The 26,779-nt window shown below is 41.4% G+C and overlaps 1 protein-coding gene across 6 annotated transcripts in view; it reads left to right on the plus strand.

Annotated features, from left to right (window-relative positions):
• The window catches only part of LOC110536882 (ras-related protein Rab-27B), an 88,676-nt gene that overhangs the window by 43,448 nt on the left and 18,449 nt on the right, over window positions 1-26,779 (plus strand). For 4 of the 6 annotated variants that reach the window (XM_036936784.2, XM_090191571.1, XM_036936785.2 and 1 more), the window contains 2 exons: window positions 10,560-10,661; window positions 20,911-20,980. In XM_036936784.2, the coding sequence (XP_036792679.2) occupies window positions 10,560-10,661; window positions 20,911-20,980 (172 nt within the window). Of the gene's footprint in view, window positions 1-10,006; window positions 10,054-10,119; window positions 10,389-10,559; window positions 10,662-20,910; window positions 20,981-26,779 lie in introns of those variants that run through there. The other 2 variants (XM_036936788.2, XM_036936787.2) reach the window with 2 other exon arrangements.

The raw sequence follows: 26,779 nt of genomic DNA on the forward strand, positions 1-26,779 counted from the left end.
AGCCTACCATGGAATACTGTAGCCTACCATGGAATACTGTAGCCTACCATGGAATACTGCAGCCTACCATGAAATACTGTAGTCTACCATGAAATACTGTAGTCTACCATGAAATACTGTAGCCTACCATGACATACTGTAGCACTACTTTAGACCAGAGCCCTATGGAATCCTATTCCCTATATATAGTGCACTACTTTAGATCAGAGCCCTATGGAACCCTATTCCCTATATAGGGCACTACTTTAGGCCAGAGCCCTATAGAACCCTATTCCCTATATAGTGCATTACTTTACACCATGGTTCCATAGGGCTCTGTTCTAAAGTAGTGCACTATACAGGGTGCAATTTGGGACTCGGTTTTCACCTTATTTGCCTGAAAGGGCAGTTTGTTGTAATTCCTTTAAATAGTATTGACATGCAAATTATGTAATTATTTCTTAACCTAATAATAGACAAGTGTTTGTTTCCCCCCGTTGCTAAAGTTGTTTCACTGCTTGTGTTGACAAACACACCCCAGACACCCTGCAGGGTTGCTGCATGTTGTTTAAACAATATCATGTTGTTTTGAAACAAGTTAAATATGTGTGGATACAGTTATTATTATTATTATTTTTATATTAACCCTTTTTAGCACCATGTATTGCATTACTATATCTAAAATAATTAACCAGATCAACAAAATAGATTTTAAAAATAGATTTTTTTCTTTACTCGGTGGAGTGGGTCTCAACTTAATGTTGAGTTAGACTAGTAGAAGACACAAGGTGCAGTTTAAACATTTGGTTCATCAGCAGTTTCTCTTATGTCAGTCCAGTGACAGTCACTCAATTAAAACCTCTTAAAGCTAGGGGGCAGAATTTTCACTTTTGGATAAATAGCGTGCCCAATTTCAAACTTCCTGCTACTCATGCCAAGAATATAAGATATGCATATTATTAGTAGATGTGGATAGAAAACACTCTGAAGTTTCTTAAACTGTTTGAATCATGTCTGTGAGTATAACAGATCTTATGTAGCAGGCAAAAACCCGAGGACTAACTGTTCAGATTTATTTCCCCCCCCTCTTTGTTCACTATATTGTCTTTGCCATTCCACACGATGTCACCAGTCTTTGGAAAATGGTTGAGGTTATTCCTTTGTTCTATGAAGAAGTAGGCCAACTCGGAACTGGGGACACATTTGTGAGTTGCGCAAGACGTGAAAAGCAGTGCTGGTTTGTTTTCTTTCCTGTATTGAATACAGATTGCCCCGTCTACAATTTGATCGATTATTAACGTTTAAAAATACCTAAAGTTGTATTACAAAAGTAGTTTGAAATATTTTGGCAAAGTTTATAGGCAACCTTTGAAATATTTTGTAGCGACATTGCGTTTTTGTAAGCTGTCTTTTTCTGGATCAAACGCGCTTTATAAATGGACATTTTCGATATATATGGACGGAATTAACTGAACAAAAGGACCAATTGTGATGTTTATGGGACATATTGGAGTGCCAACAAAAGAAGCTCGTCAAAGGTAATGTATATTTGATATTTTATTTCAGCGTTTTGTGTAGCGCCTGCTATGCTAGCTGTTTTGTTTACTGCTGGTGCAGATGGGTGCAGGCTATCAGATAATAGCTTCTTATGCTTTCGCCGAAAAGCATTTTTAAAATCTGACACGTTGGCTGGATTCACAACGAGTGTATCTTTAATTTAGTGTCTCACATGTGTGATTTAATGAAAGTTAGAATTTTGTAGCATTTTATTTGAATCTCGCGCTCTGCATTTCCCCTGGCAATTGGCCAGTTGAGACGCTAGCGTCTCCCCTATCCATAAGAGGTTTTAACCATGTCAGCTAACAAAATGTCAGATTGGTAAATGAGTTTAGCCAGCAATCTAAATGTGTAATCATGGTCGGGGTGGGGGGGGGGGGGCAACAACATTAGTTCTCAGTGATGTCAGACACACTTTTCAGAAAAACAGAGAATTTTACAGTTAGCAGAGAGTCCAGTTCACAGCAAATCCGCGATCTGAGGTCATCCGTTTTACAATGGCCAGTAGAATGGATGGAAGTAGTGGCCGGGTTTTCTTTCGCCTGAGTCTCACCAGGACACCCCGCTCTCCTCCTCCTCTCCTGACTATTTTGCCGCCTGCGCTTCCTCTTGGGTAGCCCGAAGATTGGGTTGGAGAAATACAAAAGAGCCCAGGGCAGATGAGTAGGCCGCAATTGAGGTCGTAGGTCAGTAACTGTCAATCTCATGTTCAAAAGTCCGTATCGATCATGAAAAAGGACATTTCATGCAAAAATGATATATATATATATATAAACAAATCACAAAATAGTAAAGTTGGGCCAGAGCTCGCTAGACAGGAAGTAACAAAACGGCAGGAAGTAACAATCACTCTATTCATTCTAATTTCAATTTGTGTTGCAGCTGCGTTGTGTGAGGGGGGGGGGGGGGGGGGGCGTGGCCTAGGCAACCGAAAAACAGGTTTGTTTTTATTTTCCAGCAAGTGGGCAACGAAGTTTAATCCTGTTGTTAAGAGTCCATGTTACTTTCCCGAAATGGACTCAACCACACAAAAGGCCGTCTGTCCGGTCTTCAGTCAGTTGTTCGTTACACACTAACTTTTATTTTATTTTTTCACGGTTATGACTGTCTTTGTCCATAACGGACTGCATTTACACGGTTTTTGTGCCAGCCTTACTTTCTGATTCATATTGCTCTTCTTAACAACAGCCCTTTTCAACTAGCTATTCACAAGAAACGGCCCCAGGAATGGAAAGGGAAATGGACATAGTGAACCTCATCCTTCTCAAAACAAACACTTATTTCATCTCTTGTTGGAGCAGAATGTTTTGGTCACATCTATAAACAATATAATCTATACAGAAACTCCTACACAATATAATCTATATAGAAACTCCTAGTCAATATAATCTAAACAGAAACTCCTACTCAATATAATCTAAACAGAAACTCCTACACAATATAATCTATATAGAAACTCCTAGTCAATATAATCTAAACAGAAACTCCTACTCAATATAATCTAAACAGAAACTCCTACTCAATATAATCTAAACAGAATCTCCTACTCAATATAATCTATACAGAAACTCCTACTCAATATAATCTAAACAGAAACTCCTACTCAATATAATCTATACAGAAACTCCTACTCAATGTAATCTATATAGAAACTCCTACTCAATATAATCTATATAGAAACTCCTACTCAATATAATCTATACAGAAACTCCTACTCAATATAATCTAAACAGAAACTCCTACTCAATATAATCTATACAGAAACTCCTACTCAATATAATCTATATAGAAACTCCTACTCAATATAATCTATACAGAAACTCCTACTCAATATAATCTAAACGGAAACTCCTACTCAATATAATCTATATAGAAACTCCTACTCAATATAATCTATATATAAACTCCTACTCAATATAACCTATATAGAAACTCCTACACAATATAATCTAAACAGAAACTCCTACTCAATATAATCTAAACAGAAACTCCTAGTCAATATAATCTAAACAGAAACTCCTACTCAATATAATCTATACAGAAACTCCTACTCAATATAATCTATATAGAAACTCCTACTCAATATAATCTATACAGAAACTCCTACTCAATATAATCTATATAGAAACTCCTACTCAATATAATCTATACAGAAACTCCTACTCAATATAATCTATATAGAAACTCCTACTCAATATAATCTAAACAGAAACTCCTACTCAATATAATCTATATAGAAACTCCTACACAATATAATCTATATAGAAACTCCTACTCAATATAATCTAAACAGAAACTCCTACTCAATATAATCTAAACAGAAACTCCTACTCAATACAATCTATATAGAAACTACTCCAGAATATAATCTATATAGAAACTACTCCAGAATATAATCTATATAGAAACTACTACTCAATACAATCTATATAGAAACTCCCTCTAGATCCCTCTCTGTGACCCTACTCTCTGAGGGTGTCTCATTGGGATAATGCCTGATCCCTGTCTGTGACCCTACTCTCTGAGGGTGTCTCATTGGGATAATGTCTGATCTCTGTCTGTGACCCTACTCTCTGAGGGTGTCTCATTGGGATAATGACTGATCCCTGTCTGTGACCCTACTCTCTGAGGGTGTCTCATTGGGATAATGTCTGATCCCTGTCTGTGACCCTACGCTCTGAGGGTGTCTCATTGGGATAATGACTGATCCCTGTCTGTGACCCTGCTCTCTGAGGGTGTCTCATTGGGGTAATGTCTGATCCCTGTCTGTGACCCTACTCTCAGGGGGAGTTGGATATTAAAAACCACATTTCCATATCCCACCTCACACTTGTACAGGTTTCATGCAGTGAAACATTGTAATCCCACAGGCTCATTGGGTTATTTTGAGGAACAGAAAGGGAGAACGTAGATGTGTTTGTAAAGGAGGAAGCCTTAGTGACTGCACTCACCTGATCTCTACCACTGCTGACTACAGATGGATCCCCGAGGGACAGGGGGCGCCACTGATCAGCCACTAATCACATCTTCAGGACAGCTCATCCTTTGACAATGGATCCTCCTCCTTCCCGTCTCCAGGGCTGGTTAACAACATCAATTTGAGAGCTGTTAGGAAAACTGGGCCTCTGTTCCAATATCCACACTAGCATACTTCTTGGAATTAAAGCAATGTGTTGGGGAATGCATTCTAAATGGAATGCTAGGATGGACAATCTGGATGTTATGTAGATGTTGTGTAGCAGTCAGGGCAGGCTAGTTCTAGAACAGGGTCAGGCTGGTTCTAGAACAGGGGCAGGCTGGTTCTAGAACAGGGGCAGGCTGGTTCTAGAACAAGGGCAGGCTGGTTGGCAGGCTGGTTCTAGAACAGGGCAGACTGGTTCTAGAACAGGGGCAGGCTGGTTCTAGAACAGGCGAGGCTGGTTGGCAGGCTGGTTCTAGAACAGGGGCAGGCAGGTTCTAGAACAGGGGCAGGCTGATTCTAGAACAGGGGCAGGCTGGTTTTAGAACAGGGGCAGACTGGTTCTAGAACAGAGGCAAGCTGGTTGGCAGGCTGGTTCTAGAACAGGGGCAGACTGGTTAGCAGGCTGGTTCTAGAACAGGAGCATGCTGGTTCTAGAACAGGGGCAGGCAGGTTCTAGAACAGGGGCAGTCTGGTTCTAGAACAGGAGCAGGCTGGTTTTAGAACAGGAGCATGCTGGTTCTAGAACATGGGCAGGCAGGTTCTAGAACAGGGGCAGTCTGGTTCTAGAACAGGGGCAGGCAGGTTCTAGAACAGGGGCAGTCTGGTTCTAGAACAGGAGCAGGCTGGTTCTAGAACAGGGGCAGGCTGGTTCTAGACAGGTGCAGTCTGGTTCTAGAACAGGGGCAGTCTGGTTCTAGAACAGGTACAGGCTGGTTCTAGAACAGGGGCAGGCTGATTCTAGAACAGGGGCAGGTCAGGCAGAGTGTACAGTCAAGACCAGTGTCTCTGCTTTCCCATCTAGCCAGAGGAGCTTCTGATGCATCATGGGGAGGAGAGGATGTAAGAAACAGATCATGTGCCACATCGGTTAGCCTCCCCATAATACGCCCGCTCTATGCTCCCAGTGACTGGTGCTCCCAGGCCCTTTCCCAGAAGGCCACAGTCTAACCTCTGACCCCTGCCATAAAAATAGTGTTTTGTCTTTTTTTTCTTCCTTCAGCATCAGAATTCTGCTCTCCTTTCATATTTAATGATTTACTTTGAAAGAACAGTGTGGAACGGAGAGAGAGATAATTAGCAGAGTGATAGACAAGAATGCCAGAGACAGGGCTTGAACCTCACAATTATGTGACTACCCAGAGACAGGGCTTGAACCTGTTGATATGTGACTACCCAGAGACAGGGCTTAAACCTGTTGATATGTGACTACCCAGAGACAGGGCTTAAACCTGTTGATATGTGACTACCCAGAGGCAGGGCTTGAACCTGTTGATATGTGACTACCCAGAGACAGGGCTTAAACCTGTTGATATGTGACTACCCAGAGGCAGGGCTTGAACCTGTTGATATGTGACTACCCAGAGATCAGGCTTGAACCTGTTGATATGTGACTACCCAGAGGCAGGGCTTGAACCTGTTGATATGTTTCTACCCAGAGGCAGGGCTTGAACCTGTTGATATGTTTCTACCCAGAGGCAGGGCTTGAACCTGTTGATATGTGACTACCCAGAGACAGGGCTTGAACCTGTTGATATGTGACTACCCAGAGACAGGGCTTAAACCTGTTGATATGTGACTACCCAGAGACAGGGCTTGAACCTGTTGATATGTGACTACCCAGAGATCGGGCTTGAACCTGTTGATATGTGACTACCCAGAGATCAGGCTTGAACCTGTTGATATGTGACTACCCAGAGATCGGGCTTGAACCTGTTGATATGTGACTACCCAGAGGCAGGGCTTGAACCTGTTGATATGTGACTACCCAGAGGCAGGGCTTGAACCTGTTGATATGTTTCTACCCAGAGGCAGGTCTTGAACCTGTTGATATGTGACTACCCAGAGGCAGGGCTTGAACCTGTTGATATGTGACTACCCAGAGGCAGGGCTTGAACCTGTTGATATGTGACTACCCAGAGGCAGGGCTTGAACCTGTTGATATGTGACTACCCAGAGACAGGGCTTAAACCTGTTGATATGTGACTACCCAGAGGCAGGGCTTGAACCTGTTGATATGTGACTACCTAGAGGCAGGGCTTGAACCTGTTGATATGTGACTACCCAGAGATCGGGCTTGAACCTGTTGATATGTGACTACCCAGAGGCAGGGCTTGAACCTGTTGATATGTGACTACCCAAAGGCAGGGCTTGAACCTGTTGATATGTGACTACCCAGAGGCAGGGCTTGAACCTGTTGATATGTGACTACCCAGAGGCAGGGCTTGAACCTGTTGATATGTGACTACCCAGAGGCAGGGCTTGAACCTGTTGATATGTGACTACCCAGAGACAGGGCTTGAACCTGTTGATATGTGACTACCCAGAGATCAGGCTTGAACCTGTTGATATGTGACTACCCAGAGGCAGGGCTTGAACCTGTTGATATGTTTCTACCCAGAGGCAGGGCTTGAACCTGTTGATATGTTTCTACCCAGAGGCAGGGCTTGAACCTGTTGATATGTTTCTACCCAGAGGCAGGGCTTAAACCTGTTGATATGTGACTACCCAGAGATCGGGCTTGAACCTGTTGATATGTGACTACCCAGAGGCAGGGCTTGAACCTGTTGATATGTGACTACCCAGAGGCAGGGCTTGAACCTGTTGATATGTGACTACCCAGAGACAGGGCTTAAACCTGTTGATATGTGACTACCCAGAGATCGGGCTTGAACCTGTTGATATGTGACTACCCAGAGACAGGGCTTAAACCTGTTGATATGTGACTACCCAGAGGCAGGGCTTGAACCTGTTGATATGTGACTACCCAGAGGCAGGGCTTGAACCTGTTGATATGTGACTACCCAGAGGCAGGGCTTGAACCTGTTGATATGTGACTACCCAGAGGCAGGGCTTGAACCTGTTGATATGTGACAACCCAGAGACAGGGCTTGAACCTGTTGATATGTGACTACCCAGAGGCAGGGCTTGAACCTGTTGATATGTGACTACCCAGAGGCAGGGCTTGAACCTGTTGATATGTGACTACCCAGAGGCAGGGCTTGAACCTGTTGATATGTGACTACCCAGAGGCAGGGCTTGAACCTGTTGATATGTGACTACCCAGAGGCAGGGCTTGAACCTGTTGATATGTGACTACCCAGAGGCAGGGCTTGAACCTGTTGATATGTGACTACCCAGAGGCAGGGCTTGAACCTGTTGATATGTGACTACCCAGAGAGCTACCACTAGACCAGAGATCCGGCACATCATTTAAAGACCCAGTGCAATCAAAAACATGCTTTCTTGTGTTTTATACATATTTCCACGCTATAAGGTTGGAATAATACTGTGAAATTGTGAAGATTATGATCAAATCAGATGTTATTTGTCACATATACGTGTTTAGCAGATATTACTGCGGTTGTAACAAAATGCTTGTGCTTCTAGTTCCGACAGTGCAGCAATATCTACCAAGTAATATTTAACAATTTCACAACAACTACCTAATACACACAATCTAGTAAAGGAATGGAATTAATAATATATAAATATATGGATGGGCAATGTCAGAGCGGCATAGACTAAGATACAGTAAATAGTATAGAATACAGTATATACTGAGATGAGAGATGCAAGATACGCAAACATTGTTAAAGTGACTGGTGTTCCATTTATTAAAGTGGCCAATGATATCAAGTCAGTGTGTTGGCAGCAGCCTCTCTGTGTTAGTGATGGCTGTTTAACAGTCTGATGGCCTTGAGAAAGAAGCTGTTTTTCAGTCTCTCGGTCCCAGCTTTGATGCACCTGTACTGACCTCGCCTTCTAGTAGTTTGCCCCCGGTGATGCGTTGTGCAGACCGCACCACCCTCTGGGGTTGTGGGTGATGCAGTTGCCGTACCAGGTCGCGACGTACAGGATGCTCTCAATTGTGCATCTATGAAAGTTTGTGACAAGCCAAATTTCTTCAGCCTCCTGAGGTTGAAGAGGCGCTGTTGCTGTTGTACCTTCTTCACCACACTGTCTGTGTGGGGTGGACCATTTCAGTTTGTCAGTGATGTGTACGCCGAGGAACTTAAAACTGTCCACCTTCTCCACTGGTGTCCCGTCGATGTGGATCGGGTGCTGCTCCCTCTGCTGTTTCCTGAAGTCCACAATCATCTCTTTTGTTTTGTTGACGTCGAGTGTGAGGTTATTTTCCTGTCATCACACTCCCAGAGCCCTCACCTCCTCCCTGAAGGCTGTCTTGCCGTTGTTGGCAATCAAGCCCACTACTGTAGTGTCGTCTGCAAACTTGATGATTCAGTTGGAGGCGTGCATGGCCACACAGTCGTGGGTGAACAGGGAGTACAGGAGGGCGCTGAGCACGCACCCTTGTGGGGTCCCAGTGTTGAGGATCAGCGAAGTGGAGATGTTGTTTCCTACCTTCACCACCTGGGGGCAGCCCGTCAGGAGGTCCAGGACTCCAGTTGCACAGGGTGGGGTTGAGACCCAGGGTCTCAAGCTTAATGATGAGCTTGGAGGGTACTATGGTGTTGAATGTTGAGCTGTAGTCGATGAACAGCATTCTTACATAGGTATTCCTCTTGTCCAGATGGGTCAGGGCAGTGTTGCAGTGTGGTTGAGATTGCATCAACTGGGGACATATTGCTGCGGTAAGCAAATTGAAGTGGGGCTAGGTTGTCAGGTAAGGTAGAGGTTATATGATCCTTAACTAGCCTCTCAAAGCACTTCATGATGACAGAAGTGAGTGCTATGGGGCGATAGTCATTTAGCTCAGTTACCTTTGCTTTCTTGGGAACAGGGATAATGCCCTGTTGGTGTAAGACCTATTTGGAAAGACAGCCAGAAGTTTCAGCCTGTTTTGGTTTGGATGGAGTTTTGACCTGCCTGGTGACATCACCAGGCAGGTCAAATGAGTTAATGGACCAATGAGAAAGAGAGTTCCAAACATCTCTGCCAATAACAGCTAGTTTTCAGTTTTCCCACTCAGACCATTCCCACGGTCCTAGAAAAATGATTCCTCGAGAAATTAATTTGCTTAATTAACAAGCCATTTTTTTAAAAATAAATTGTGATTTAAAATAATCACAGTAAGGTACTTAATTGTTACCCAGAAATGATTTGTTATTGAGATAAAAACAATAGCTGCATTGAACCTTTTAAGTGTTGGAAGTCTAAAGGAATGTCTCGTCCGGCCTGACATCAGACAGCTCTTTTCTTTCATTTCGCTGCTTCAGTTTCCTCACATAGCCTACAGCAAAACGACTGTTCACACATACTGTATAACAGGAATGCTAATTGTCTCCTATAAATAACCAATCACGTGGTGGCGGGCGTGCTCTGTAAGGAGCCACATGTGATTTAGTTTGAGGCTGAACTCTGCCTCTCGTGACATGGTAGTTGGGCATGTTTTTATGATCTAACGTGAGAAATGAACTAGACCCGAGGTCAAACTGTTAACAGGAAATGAGATGACTACATTGCATTAGTTCGGTTACTGTTTTTCTCTGACTGGAGCTGGTTTGGTCTAGTTTGGTCCTCTCGTCTCTTAGATTTCATTGGATCAAATAAAGTTCTGTTGGTTATTATGAGGCATGGGTTTTTTTTGGGGGGGGTCAGGTTATTTCGCTTTGGGCCTTTTCGAGACTGTTTATGTTTCGCTTCGGTCTGTTTGACAAACCTTTACTGATACCAGGCCAGTTCTCTTTGTTTGTTTTTTTTTCCCCAACCTGTAAGTGAATGTTTGTCTTTGAGGCGTTGGAATGAATTGGCAGTCACTCAGTGGCCTTGTGGTTAAGGTGTCTGTCCTGAGATTGGAAGGTTATGGGTTCAATTCCCAGTCGAGTCATACCAAAGGCTCTTCAAATGACTAATTGATGTTTGTTTGTTTTGTTTACTCCAGGTTCAGCGCAGTCAACACTATGACTGATGGGGACTATGATTACCTCATCAAGCTCCTGGCTCTGGGGGACTCTGGAGTAGGGAAAACTACCTTTCTATACAGGTACACACACAACTAGTTATACTATAATAGTTATATTATATATGTATTATACTATAATAGTTAGATTATATATTTATTATACTATAATAATTATATATGTATTATACTATAATAGTTATATTATATATGTATTATACTATAATAGTTATATTATATATGTATTATACTATAATAGTTATATTATATATGTATTATACTATAATAGTTAGATTATATATGTATTATACTATAATAGTTATATTATATATGTATTATACTATAATAGTTATATTATATATGTATTATACTATAATAGTTAGATTATATATGTATTATACTATAATAGTTATATTATATATGTATTATACTATAATAGTTATATTATATATGTATTATACTATAATAGTTAGATTATATATGTATTATACTATAATAGTTATATTATATATGTATTATACTATAATAGTTATATTATATATGTATTATACTATAATAGTTAGATTATATATGTATTATACTATAATAGTTATATTATATATGTATTATACTATAATAGTTAGATTATATATGTATTATACTATAATAGTTATATTATATATGTATTATACTATAATAGTTAGATTATATATGTATTATACTATAATAGTTATATTATATATGTATTATACTATAATAGTTAGATTATATATGTATTATACTATAATAGTTAGATTATATTTATTATACTATAATAGTTATATTATATATGTATTATACTATAATAGTTATATTATATATGTATTATACTATAATAGTTATATATTTATTACACTATAATAGTTATATTATATATGTATTATACTATAATAGTTATATATTTATTACACTATAATAGTTATATTATATATTTATTACACTATAATAGTTATATTATATATGTATTACACTATAATAGTTATATTATATATTTATTACACTATAATAGTTAGATTATATATGTATTATACTATAATAGTTATATTATATATGTATTATACTATAATAGTTAGATTATATATGTATTATACTATAATAGTTATATATTTATTACACTATAATAGTTATATTATATATGTATTATACTATAATAGTTATATATTTATTACACTATAATAGTTATATTATATATTTATTACACTATAATAGTTATATTGTAGATTTATTACACTATAATAGTTATATTATATATTTATTACACTATAATAGTTATATTATATATTTATTACACTATAATAGTTATATTATATATGTATTACACTATAATAGTTATATTGTAGATTTATTACACTATAATAGTTATATTATATATTTATTACACTATAATAGTTATATTATATATTTATTACACTATAATAGTTATATTGTAGATTTATTACACTATAATAGTTATATTGTAGATTTATTACACTGCATTCAGAAAGTATTTAAAGAGCTGGACTTTTTCCACATGTTGTTGTGTTACAGCCTGAATTTTAGATGTATTATATTGAGCTGTTGTGTCACTGGCCTACACACAATACCCCATAATGTCAAAATGGAATTGTGTTTTTAGAAATTGACAAATTCATTTAAAAAATGAAAAGCTGGGTCCTTCCCGAGTGGTGCAGTGGTCTACGGCTCTGCATCGCAGTCTTAGCTGTTCCACTAGAGATCCTGGTTTGAGTCCAGGCTCTCTTTCAAACACAGATTCAACCACAAAGACCAGAGAGGTTTTCCATTACCTCGCGAAGAAGAAGACCTGTTGGTAGATGAGTAAAAACAGACATTTAATATAGTCCAGGCTCTGTCGCAGCCTGCCGCGACCGGCAGACCCCCTAGAGACTTACCCAGAAAGACTCACAGCTGTAATCGCTCTTAGAGACTTACCCAGAAAGACTCACAGCTGCAATTGCTCTTAGAGACTTACCCAGAAAGACTCACAGATGTAATCGCTCTTAGAGACTTACCCAGAAAGATTCACAGCTGTAATCGCTCTTAGAGACTTACCCAGAAAGACTCACAGCTGTAATTGCTCTTAGAGACTTACCCAGAAAGACTCACAACTGTAATCGCTCTTAGAGACTTACCCAGAAAGACTCACAGCTGTAATCGCTCTTAGAGACTTACCCAGAAAGACTCACAGCTGTAATCGTTCTTAGAGACCTACCCAGAAAGACTCACAGCTGCAATTGCTCTTAGAGACTTACCCAGAAAGACTCACAGCTGTAATTGCTCTTAGAGACTTACCCAGAAAGACTCACAGCTGTAATCGCTCTTAGAGACTTACCCAGAAAGACTCACAGCTGTAATTGCTCTTAGAGACTTACCCAGAAAGACTCACAACTGTAATCACTCTTAGAGACTTACCCAGAAAGACTCACAGCTGTAATCACTCTTAGAGACTTACCCAGAAAGAGTCACAGCTGTAATCGCTCTTAGAGACTTACCCAGAAAGACTCACAGCTGTAATCGCTCTTAGAGACTTACCCAGAAAGACTCACAGCTGTAATCGCTCTTAGAGACTTACCCAGAAAGACTCACAGCTGTAATTGCTCGTAGAGACTTACCCAGAAAGACTCACAGCTGTAATCGCTCTTAGAGACTTACCCAGAAAGACTCACAGCTGTAATCGCTCTTAGAGACTTACCCAGAAAGACTCACAGCTGTAATCGCTCTTAGAGACTTACCCAGAAAGACTCACAGCTGTAATCACTCTTAGAGACTTACCCAGAAAGACTCACAGCTGTAATCGCTCTTAGAGACTTACCCAGAAAGACTCACAGCTGTAATCGCTCTTAGAGACTTACCCAGAAAGACTCACAGCTGTAATCACTCTTAGAGACTTACCCAGAAAGACTCACAGCTGTAATCGCTCTTAGAGACTTACCCAGAAAGACTCACAGCTGTAATCACTCTTAGAGACTTACCCAGAAAGACTAACAGCTGTAATCGCTCTTAGAGACTTACCCAGAAAGACTCACAGCTGTAATCGCTCTTAGAGACTTACCCAGAAAGATTCACAGCTGTAATCGCTCTTAGAGACTTACCCAGAAAGACTCACAGCTGTAATCGCTCTTAGAGACTTACCCAGAAAGACTCACAGCTGTAATCGTTCTTAGAGACTTACCCAGAAAGACTCACAGCTGTAATCGCTCTTAGAGACTTACCCAGAAAGACTCACACCTGTAATTGCTCCTGAAGGTGATTTCTAACATCTAGTGACTCAGGGGGTTGAATACTTATCTATTCAAGATATTACTCTTTTATTTTTTCATATTTTTAGTTACAAATGTAAAAAAAATTCTTCCACTTTGACATGAGTATTTTATGTAGATCATTGACAAAATAATTACTATTTAATCCAATCCAACAAAATGTGGGAAAAGTCAAGGGGTGTGAATACTTTCTGAAGGCAATATAGATTTATTCTATGCTCTGGGGGACTCAAGGAAAACTACATTTCACCCCAGGTACACCATGTACAGTGGGGGCAAAAAAGTATTTAGTCAGCCACCAATTGTGCAAGTTCTCCCACTTAAAAAGACGAGAGAGGCCTGTAATTTTCATCATAGGTACACTTCAAATATGACAGACAAAATGAGAAAAAAAATCCAGAAAATCACATTATAGGATTTTTAATGAATTTATTTGCAAATTATGGTGGAAAATAAGTATTTGGTCAATAACAAAAGTTTATCTCACTACTTTGTTATATACCCTTTGTTGGCAATGACAGAGGTCAAACGTTTTCTGTAAGTCTTCACAGGGTTTTCACACACTGTTACTGGTATTTTGGCCCATTCCTCCATGCAGATCTCCTCTAGGGCAGTGATGTTTTGGGGCTGTTGCTGGGCAACACGGACTTTCAACTCCCTCCAAAGATTTTCTATGGGGTTGCGATCTGGAGACTGGCTAGACCACTCCAGGACCTTGAAATGCTTCTTATGAAGCCACTCCTTCGTGTGTTTGGGATCATTGTCATGCTGAAAGACCCAGCCACGTTTCATCTTAAATGAATCTTCAATTCAATTCAATTCATCTTCCCTTGCTGATGGTAGGCTTTGTTACTTTGGTCCCAGCTCTCTGCAGGTCATTCACTAGGTCCCCCTGTGTGGTTCTGGGATTTTTGCTCACCGTTCTTGTGATTATTTTGACCCCACGGGGTGAGATCTTGCATGGAGCCCCAGATCGAGGGAGAGCCTCTTAGAGGAGCCTCTTAAAGAAGAAGTTACAGGTCTGTGAGAGCCAGAAATCTTGCTTGTTTGGAGGTGACCAAATACTTTTTCTCCACCATAATTTGCAAATAAATTCATAAAAAACCCTACAATTGTAACGGTTTTCTTCGTGAGAAGGATAGTCGGACCAAAATGCAGCGTGTAGATTGCGATCCATGTTTTAATGAACAAACGTTAAACACGAATCAGTACAAAAACAATAAACGTAACGAAAACCTAAACAGCCTATCTGGTGAAAACACATAGACAGGAACAATCACCCACAAACACACAGTGAAACCCAGGCTACCTAAATATGGTTCCCAATCAGAGACAATGACGAACACCTGCCTCTGATTGAGAACCATATCAGGCCGAACATAGAACTAGACAAACTAGACATGTAACATAGAATGCCCACTCAGATCACACCCTGACCAATCAAAACATAGAAAATACAAAGTAAACTATGGTCAGGGCGTGACAGTACCCCCCCCCCAAGGTGCGGACTCCGGCCGCAAAACCTGAACCTATAGGGGAGGGTCTGGGTGGGCATCTGTCCGCGGTGGCGGCTCTGGCGCTGGACGTGGACCCCACTCCATGACAGTTTTAATCCCCCTCCTAAACGTCCCTAAATAGGTTACCCACCACAATGATAACATGGGACAGAGGGACAGCTCGGGACAGAGGTAACTCGGGACAGATGGGTAGCTCAGCCCTGAGAGGAAGCTCAGCCCTGAGAGGAAGCTCAGCACTGAGAAGAAGCTCAGCACTGAGAAGAAGCTCAGCACTGAGAAGAAGCTCAGGCAGGTGGTTAGATCCGGCAGATCCTGGCTGGCTGGCGGTTCTGGAAGATCCTGGCTGACTGGCGGATCTGGGAGAATCTGGACGACTGGCAGATCTGGGAGAATCTGGACGACTGGCAGATCTGGGAGAATCTGGACGACTGGCAGATCTGGGAGAATCTGGACGACTGGCAGATCTGGGAGAGTCTGGACGACTGGCAGATCTGAGAGAGTCTGGACGACTGGCAGATCTGGGAGAGTCTGGTCGACTGGCAGATCTGGAAGAGTCTGGTCGACTGGCAGATCTGGAAGAGTCTGGTCGACTGGCAGATCTGGAAGAGTCTGGTCGACTGGCAGATCTGGAAGAGTCTGGTCGACTGGCAGATCTGGAAGAGTCTGGTCGACTGGCAGATCTGGAAGAGTCTGGTCGACTGGCAGATCTGGAAGAGTCTGGTCGACTGGCAGATCTGGAAGAGTCTGGTCGACTGGCAGATCTGGAAGAGTCTGGTCGACTGGCAGATCTGGAAGAGTCTGGTCGACTGGCAGATCTGGAAGAGTCTGGTCGACTGGCAGATCTGGAAGAGTCTGGTCGACTGGCAGATCTGGAAGAGTCTGGTCGACTGGCAGATCTGGAAGAGTCTGGACGACTGGCAGATCTGGAAGAGTCTGGACGACTGGCAGATCTGGAAGAGACTGGTCGACACAGACTGGCTGCTCTGGCTGCTCCATGCTGACTGACAGCTCTGGCTGCTCCATGCTGGCAGACTGCTCTGGCTGCTCCATGATGACTGGTAGCTCTGGCTGCTCCATGCTGACTGGCTGCTCCATGCTGACTGGCAGCTCTGGCTGCTCCATGCTGACTGGCTGCTCTGGCTGCTCCATGCTGACTGGCTGCTCCATGCTGACTGGCTGCTCCATGCTGACTGGCGGCCCTGGCTGCTCCATGCTGACTGGCGGCCCTGGCTGCTCCATGCTGACTGGCGGCCCTGGCTGCTCCATGCTAACTGGCAGCTCTGGCGGCTCCTTGCAGACTGGCAGCTCTGGCGGCTCCTTGCAGACTGGCAGCTTTGGCGGCATCCTGCAGACTGGCAGCTCTGGCGGCTCCTTGCAGACTGGCAGCTCCATGCAGACTGGCAGCTCCTTGCTAACTGGCAGCTCTAAGCTAACTGGCAGCTCTATGCTAACTGGCAGCTCTATGCTAACTGGCAGCTCTATGCTAACTGGCAGCTCTATGCTAACTGGCAGCTCTATGCTAACTGGCAGCTCTATGCTAACTGGCAGTTCTGAACAGGCGGGAGACTCCGGCAGCGCTGTAGAGAAGGAAGGCTCTAACAGCGCTAAACAGGCGGGAGACTCCGACAACGCTGGAGAGGAGGAGGGCTCCGACAGCGCTGGACAGGCGAGGCGCACTGTAGGCCTGATGCGTGGTGCTGGCACTGGTGGTACTGGGCCGAGGACACGCACAGGAAGCCTGGTGCGGGGAGCTGCTACCGGAGGGCTGGGGTGTGGAGGTGGTACTGGAAAAACCGGACCGTGCAGGCGCACTGGAGCTCTTGAGCACCGAGCCTGCCCAACCTTCCCTGGTTGAATGCTCACGGTCGCCCTGCCAGTGCGGCGAGGTGGAATAGCCCGCACTGGACTATGCAGGCGAACCGGAGACACCGAGCGCAAGGCTGGTGCCATGTAAACCGGCCCAAGGAGACGCACTGGGGACCAGCTGCGTAGAGCCGGCTTCATGGCATTAGGCTCGACGCTCAATCTAGCCCGGCAGACACGCGGAGCTGGAATATACCGCACCGGGCTATGCACCCGCACTGGAGACACCGTGCGCACCACTGCATAACACGGTGCCTGTCCGGTCTCTCTAGCCCCCCGGTAAGCACAGGGAGTCTGCCCAGGTCTCCTACCTGGCATAGCCATACTCCCTGTTAGCCCCCCCCCAAGAAATTTTTGGGGCTGCCTCTCAAGCTTCCATCCGCGTCGCCGAGCTGCCTTCTCATACCAGCGCCTCTCTGCTTTCACCGCCTCCATTCTACGGTAACCTTCCTCGCACTGCTCCAGCGAATCCCAGGCGGGCTCCGGCACTCTCCCTGGGTCGGCCGCCCACCTGTCGATCTCCTCCCAAGTAGTATACTCCATACTGTACTCCTCCTTGGGCTGTTCCTGTTGTTTCTTCTCCCGCTGCACCTTAGTGCGGCTACACTCCCCTGGTTTAGCCCAGGGTCCTCTCCCGTCGAGGATTTCCTCCCATGTCCAGAAATCCTTATTGCGCGTCTCCTCGCGCTGCTCCTGCCTGTTGACACGCTGCTTGGTCCTTTTGTGGTGGGTGATTCTGTAACGGTTTTCTTCGTGAGAAGGATAGTCGGACCAAAATGCAGCGTGTAGATTGCGATCCATGTTTTAATGAACAAACGTTAAACACGAATCAGTACAAAAACAATAAACGTAACGAAAACCTAAACAGCCTATCTGGTGAAAACACATAGACAGGAACAATCACCCACAAACACACAGTGAAACCCAGGCTACCTAAATATGGTTCCCAATCAGAGACAATGACGAACACCTGCCTCTGATTGAGAACCATATCAGGCCGAACATAGAACTAGACAAACTAGACATGTAACATAGAATGCCCACTCAGATCACACCCTGACCAATCAAAACATAGAAAATACAAAGTAAACTATGGTCAGGGCGTGACAACAATGTGATTTTCTGGATTTGTTTCCCTCATTTTGTCTGTCATAGTTGAAGTGTACCGATGATGAAAATTACAGGCCTCTATCATCTTTTTAAGTGGGAGAACTTGCACAATTGGTGGTTGACTAAATACTTTTTTGCCCCACTGTATAACAACATATATAACGACAGTCCATCATTACTTTAAGACATGAAGGTCAGTCAAGAACTTTGAAAGTTTCTTCAAGTGCAGCTGCAAATAAAACATCTAGCGCTATGATGAAACTGTCTCTCATGAGGACCGCCGCAGAGAATAAGTTCATTAGAGTTACCAGCCTCAGAAATTGCAGCCCAAGTAAATGCTTCAACGAGTTAAAGTAACAGACACATCTCAAAATCAACTGTTCAGAGGAGACTGTGTGAATCAGGCCTTCATGGTTGAAATATTGCACACAAAAAAAACACTACTAAAGGACACCATGCTGGTTAAGTGTGTCTTGAATTCTAAATAAATCCCCGACAGTGTCACCAACAAAGCATCCCCACACCATCACACCACCACCTCCATGCTTCACGGTGGGAAACACACATGTGGAGATCATCCGTACACCTACTCTGCATCTCACAAAGACACGGCGGTTGGAACCAAACATCTCAAATTTGGGCTCATCAGACCAAAATACATATTTCCTCTGGTCTACTGTCCATTGCTCGTGTTTCTTGTCCCAAGCAGGCCTCTTCTTCTTCCTGGCCACCACAGCGTTCTGCAGCGATACGCCATCCCATCTAGTTTGCACTTAGTGTATTTTCCACAGGACAATGACCCAAAACACCCCTCCAAGCTGTGTAAGCGCTATTTGACCAAGGAGAGTGATGGAGCGCTGTATCAGATGACCTGGCCTCCACAATCACCCAACCTCAACACAATTGAGATGGTTTGGGATGAGTTGAACTGTAGAGTGAAGGAAAAGCAGCCAACAACTTCTCAGCATATGTGGGAACTCCTTCAAGACTGTTGGAAAAGCATTCAAGTTGAAGCTGGTTGAGAGAATGCCAAGAGTGTGCAAAGCTGTCGTGGAGGCAAAGGGTGGCAACTTAAAAAAATCTAAAATCTAAAATATATTATGATGTGTTTAACACTTTTTTGGTTACTACATGATTCCATATGTGTTATTTCATAGTTTTGATGTCTTCACTATTATTCTACAAAGCAGAAAATAGCTAAAAATAAAGAAAAACCCTGGAATAAGTAGGTGTGTCCAAACTTTTGACTCGTACTGTGTATATATGATTACATTACCTTTCTATACAAGTACTTCCATGAGCACCTTTCTTTGAATATGCATTGGTGATGTGCTGTGTGTGTATTTGCTAGGTATGAATGGTAATGTACATATTAATGGTAATGTACATATTAATGGTAATGAATGCATTAATGGTAGTGTATGTATTAATGGTAATGTATGTATTTGCTATGTCTGAATGGTAATGTACATATTAATGGTAATGTACGTATTAATGGTAATGTATGTATTAATGGTAATGTATGTATTAATGGTAATGTATGTATTAATGGCAATGCACGTATTAATGGTAATGTATGTATTAATGGTAATGTATGTATTCATGGTAATGTTTGTATTTGCTATGCTATGTATTTATTGGTAATGTACGTATTAATGGTAATGTATATATTAATGGTAAAGTATGTATTATTGGTAATGTATGTATTAATGGCAATGTATGTATTAATGGTCATGTATGTATGAATGGTAATGTATGTATGTATGAATGGTCATTTATGTATGAATGGTAATGTATGTATTAATGGTAATGTATGCATTAGTTGTAATGTATGTATGAATGGTAATGTATGTATGAATGGTAATGTATGTATTAATGGTAATGTATGTATTAATGGTAATGTATGTATTAATGGTAATGTATGTATTATTGGTCATTTCTGTACTATTGGTAATGTATTAATTCATGGTAATGTATGTATTATTGGTCATGTATGTATTAATGGTAATGCATGTATTAATGGTAATGTATGTATTAATGTATGTATTAATGGTAATGTATGTATTATTGGTTATGTATTAATGGTAATGTATGTATTATTGGTAATGTATGTATTAATGGTAATGTATTAATGGTAATGTATGCATTAATGGTAATGTATGTATTAATGTATGTATTAATGGTAATGTATCTATTATTGGTCATTTCTGTACTATTGGTAATGTATTAATTAATGGTAATGTATGTATTAATGGTAATGTATGTATTAATGGTAATGTATGTATTATTGGTCATGTATGTATTAATGGTAATGTATGTATTAATGTATGTATTAATGGTAATGTATGTATTAATGGTAATGTATGTATTATTGGTAATGTATGTATTAATGGTAATGTATGTATTATTGGTAATGTATGTATTAATGGTAATGTATGTATTAATGGTAATGTATGGATGGTAATGTATGTATCGGCTGGTAAAAACAAATCCTTCAGGGGATTAATAAAGTACTATCTTATCGTATCTTACACAGACAAATTATATTAATACCACTTTCATCTATAGATACACGGACAACAAGTTCAACCCCAAGTTCATCACCACAGTGGGAATAGACTTCAGGGAAAAGAGAGTGGTGAGTAACGCTACACACACACACACACACACACACACACACACACACACACACACACACACACAAAAGAGTGGTGTGTATCCTCCTTTCCTTTCCTTCCTTCCTTCCTTCCTTCCTTCCTTCCTTCCTTCCTCTGTCAACAAAAGTAAAGAGAGTGGTGAGTATCCTCATGTAGTTTAGCTCAATCAGTAAGGCCGATCTGAATAGTTCAGTCAGTAAGACTGGTCTGAATAGTTCAGTCAGTAAGGCTGGTCTGAATAGTTCAGTCAGTAAGGCTGGTCTTGTTACAATCTCCACCCGGCACAGCCAGAAGAGGACTGGCCACCCCATATAGCCTGGTTCCTCTCTATGTTTCTTCCTAGGTTTTGGCCTTTCTAGGGAGTTTTTCCTAACCACCGTGCTTCTACACCTGCATTGCTTGCTGTTTGGGGTTTTAGGCTGGGTTTCTGTACAGCACTTTGAGATATCAGCTGATGTACGAAGGGCTATATAAATACATTTGATTTGATTTGAATAGTTCAGTCAGTAAGGCTGGTCTGAATAGTTCAGTCAGTAAGGCTGGTCTGAATAGTTCAGTCAGTAAGGCTGATCAGAATAGTTCAGTCAGTAAGGCTGGTCTGAATAGTTCAGTCAGTAAGGCTGGTCTGAATAGTTCAGTCAGTAAGGCTGATCAGAATAGTTCAGTCAGTAAGACTGGTCTGAATAGTTCAGTCAGTAAGACTGGTCTGAATAGTTCAGTCAGTAAGGCTGGTCTGAATAGTTCAGTCAGTAAGGCTGGTCTGAATAGTTCAGTCAGTAAGGCTGGTCTGAATAGTTCAGTCAGTAAGGCTGATCAGAATAGTTCAGTCAGTAAGACTGGTCTGAATAGTTCAGTCAGTAAGACTGGTCTGAATAGTTCAGTCAGTAAGGCTGGTCTGAATAGTTCAGTCAGTAAGGCTGGTCTGAATAGTTCAGTCAGTAAGGCTGGTCTGAATAGTTCAGTCAGTAAGGCTGGTCTGAATGCTCACTTTAATTTCATACAGTAAGCATAATAGAATTCACGTAGTTTCCTACAGTTGCTCATTTTGATCAGCCTCATTCCACTATCCACTGTGTATTTTAGAATTCATGGTCTCTGAGCTGACAACATCAGCTACTGGGAACAGGCTTCAGGGTACAGGCTTCAGGCTAGAGGCACCAGGCTTCAGGCTAGAGGCACCAGGCTTCAGGCTAGAGGCACCAGGCTTCGGGCTAGAGGCACCAGGCTAGAGGCACCAGGCTTCAGGCTATAGGCACCAGGCTTCAGGCTAGAGGCACCAGGCTTAAGGCCACAGAATACAGGCTTCAGGCTAGAGGCACCAGGCTTCAGGCTAGAGGCACCAGGCTTCAGGCCACAGGCTACAGGCTTCAGGCTAGATGCACCAGGCTTCAGGCCACAGGCTGCAGGCTAGAGGCTACAGGCTACAGACTACAGGCTAGAGGCAACAAGCTGCAGGCTACAGGCTACAGACTACAGGCTACAGACTACAGGCTACAGACTACAGGCTACAGACTACAGACTACAGACTACAGGCTAGAGGCTACAAGCTACAGACTAGAGGCTACAGACTAGAGTCTACAGACTACAGACTAGAATTAATGGTCGCTGAGCTGACAACATCAGCTACTGGGAACAGGCTTCAGGGTACAGGCTTCACTATCAGGAGTATTTAAACCCACAGGACCTATCTGGTTAAACAATATGTTGTCTTGTGTCATAAACCTCATTTTGCAGGAAGCTCACAGAGATATTCCACTCTATTCTCTGTTATAGGCTATGGGTAGTCATTACATAGACTATGGGTAGTCATTACATAGGCTATGGGTAGTCATTCTGTAGACAATGGGTAGCCATTATATAGACTATGGGTGGTCATTACATAGACTATGGGTAGTCATTATGTAGACAATGGGTAGTTATTATGTAGACAATGGGTAGCCATTATATAGACTCTGGGTATGGGAAGTCATTATATAGACTATGGGTAGTCATTATATAGACTATGGGTAGTCATTATATAGACTATGGGTAGTCATTATATAGACTATGGGTAGTCATTATATAGACTATGGGTAGTCATTATATAGACTATGGGTAGTCATTATATAGACTATGGGTAGTCATTATATAGACTATGGGTAGCCATTATATAGACTATGGGTAGTCATTATATAGACTATGGGTAGCCATTATATAGACTATGGGTAGCCATTATATAGACTATGGGTAGCCATTATATAGACTATGGGTAGCCATTATATAGACTATGGGTAGTACTCTTCATTACATTACGGTACTCTTCATTACATTACGGTACTCTTCATTATGTTACGGTACTCTTCATAACGTTACGGTACTCTTCATTACATTATGTTACGGTACTCTTCATTACATTACGGTACTCTTCATTAAGTTACGGTACTCTTCATTACATTACGGTACTCTTCATTAAGTTACGGTACTCTTCATTACATTACGGTACTCTTCATTAAGTTACGGTACGCTTCATTACATTACGGTACTCTTCATTACATTACGGTACTCTTCATTAATTAAGTTACGGTACTCTTCATTACATTACGGTACTCTTCATTACATTACGGTACTCTTCATTAAGTTACGGTACTCTTCATTACATTACGGTACTCTTCATTAAGTTACGGTACTCTTCATTACATTACGGTACTCTTCATTACATGACGGTACTCTTCATTAAGTTACGGTACTCTTCATTACATTACGGTACTCTTCATTAAGTTACGGTACTCTTCATTACATTACGGTACTCTTCATTACATGACGGTACTCTTCATTAAGTTACGGTACTCTTCATTACAGTACGGTACTCTTCATTAAGTTACGGTACTCTTCATTACATTACGGTACTCTTCATTACATGACGGTACTCTTCATTAAGTTACGGTACTCCTCATTACATTACGGTACTCTTCATTAAGTTACGGTACTCTTCATTACATTACGGTACTCTTCATTAAGTTACGGTACTCTTCATTACATTACGGTACTCTTCATTACATGACGGTACTCTTCATTATGTTACGGTACTCTTCATTAAGTTACGGTACTCTTCATTACATTACGGTACTCTTCATTACATTACGGTACTCTTCATTAAGTTACGGTACTCTTCATTACATTACGGTACTCTTCATTACATTACGGTACTCTTCATTACATGACGGTACTCTTCATTACATGACGGTACTCTTCATTAAGTTACGGTGCTCTTCATTACATTACGGTACTCTTCATTAAGTTACGGTACTCTTCATTACATGACGGTACTCTTCATTATGTTACGGTACTCTTCATTACATTACGGTACTCTTCATTACATTAAGGTACTCTTCATTAAGTTACGGTACTCTTCATTACATGACGGTACTCTTCATTACATTACGGTACTCTTCATTACATGACGGTACTCTTCATTAAGTTACGGTACTCTTCATTACATTACGGTACTCTTCATTAAGTTACGGTACTCTTCATTACATTACGGTACTCTTCATTACATGACGGTACTCTTCATTATGTTACGGTACTCTTCATTAAGTTACGGTACTCTTCATTACATTACGGTACTCTTCATTACATTACGGTACTCTTCATTAAGTTACGGTACTCTTCATTACATGACGGTACTCTTCATTAAGTTACGGTACTCTTCATTACATTACGGTACTCTTCATTAAGTTACGGTACTCTTCATTACATGACGGTACCCTTCATTAAGTTACGGTACTCTTCATTACATTACGGTACTCTTCATTACATTACGGTACTCTTCATTACATTACGGTACTCTTCATTAAGTTACGGTACTCTTCATTACATTACGGTACTCTTCATTACATTACGGTACTCTTCATTACATTACGGTACTCTTCATTAAGTTACGGTACTCTTCATTAAGTTACGCTACTCTTCATTACATTGCATAACATTTTTTCCTATCTCACAACTCTCATTTTTGGACGAGACTGACTTTATGACCAGAATTATCCTATGTACACTTTATAGTCAATTTCGACAGTATAATAAATGTTTCTGACATATCTATGCCTTTTTCAAAACGAGAGGTTGCTGTTTTAGGGCAGGGAGGGTGGAGCGTGGAGAATCGGTTTGCAGCCAGTCGCTTTCTCTAAGATTCATCCGTGTTAAACTGAGTTACTGGGCTGTTTAGAGATGGTCAGGGGAGAGGAGAGGAAGGGTAGCTGTATAGTTGAATTAATGGGAGAAGATAAACCTCTGAGAGGAGGGGAAGGGTAGCTGTATAGTTGAATTAATGGGAGAAGATAAACCTCTGAGAGGAGGGGAAGGGTAGATCAACCAGTAGGACCACCAATGAGACTTAATCTGGTATACAACCAGTAGGACCACCAATGAGACTTAATCTGGTATACAACCAGTAGGACCACCAATGAGACTGTATCCTGTGACGCAGAAGCAAAGTGGATAATGACGCTGCTTTTGCATACAGTACCTCAGTGATGGCTTGATGATAGCTCATTGATGCATCTCCTGCAGACAGACACAGACCACAGCATATGGGTTCTAACTAGAGGTCGACCGATTATGATTTTTCAAAGCCGATACCGATACCGATTATTGGATTCGGATTAATCGGCTGATTTTTATTGCTATTTTTGCAATAATGACAATGACAACAATATTGAATGAACAATGAACACTTTTGTTTTAACTTTATATAATACATAAATAAAATCAATTTAGTCTCAAATAAATAATGAAACATGTTCAATTTGGTTTAAATAATGCAAAAACACAGTGTTGGAGAAGAAAGTAAAAGTACAATATGTGTCATGTGTTGTGGAAGAATCAGAATTTGTTGGTAACATATGTGAGATGTTTTATATTCATCATATGTTTGTAAATTACTTCTCATCAAGAATGTTATTTTTGTATAATACTGTGGCAGGGTTGCAGTATCTGTTCTATGTCAAGACTAAGTTGTTTGGGCTAGAGAGAGGGGAGAGGTCAAAGTATCATCATGTGTAAACATATATTTTGCTCCACTGTGTCTGTGTCCTTACTTTTCCCATCGGGGAAAGGAGGATGGCAGTGTCTGGAATCATTCTATCCTCTCCGTGAGTTTGTCCAGGATTGGTTGTATTTAGAGTTGGTTGTATCTAAATGACAATTTGATAAATGCCTGTTGATATGGAGGGTTGGTTTATGGTTCTGGGGTTTGAGTAAGGAGACAAAGCTGAACGATGAATTATGCCGATGCTGTCTTATCCTGTGTGTGTCTTTGCTATAAAGGACCTCATTTGAAATGTGGAAGGGGCTCTCAGAGAATTCATGGTTAGACACTGAATCGATCTGAGAGTCACAGGGTTGTGATAGAGCTCATATAATTAAAGATGGACTTTGATAACTAACTCTGACTTGTGTTGTGGTTTGCTCCCATGATTTGGTAAATAGAGGAAATTTCCACGACACATGTAAAAAAGCTAACGTTTCAGTTCCCTACTCAGAACATGAGAACATATGAAAGCTGGTGGTTCCTTTTAACATGAGTCGTCAATATTCCCAGTTAAGAAGTTTTAGGTAGTTATTATAGGAATTATAGGACTATTTCTATCTTTCTATACCATTTGTATTTCATATTCCTTTGACTATTGGATGTTCTTATAGGCACTTTAGTATTGCCTGCCTAATCTCAGGAGTTGATTGGCTTGAAGTCATAAACAGCGCTGTGCTTCAAGCATTGCTAAGAGCTGCTGGCAAACGCA

This window comes from Oncorhynchus mykiss, chromosome 12, assembly GCF_057628025.1.
Source record: "Oncorhynchus mykiss isolate SJ-2025 chromosome 12, ASM5762802v1, whole genome shotgun sequence".
In the NCBI taxonomy this organism is placed as follows: Eukaryota; Metazoa; Chordata; class Actinopteri; order Salmoniformes; family Salmonidae; genus Oncorhynchus; species Oncorhynchus mykiss.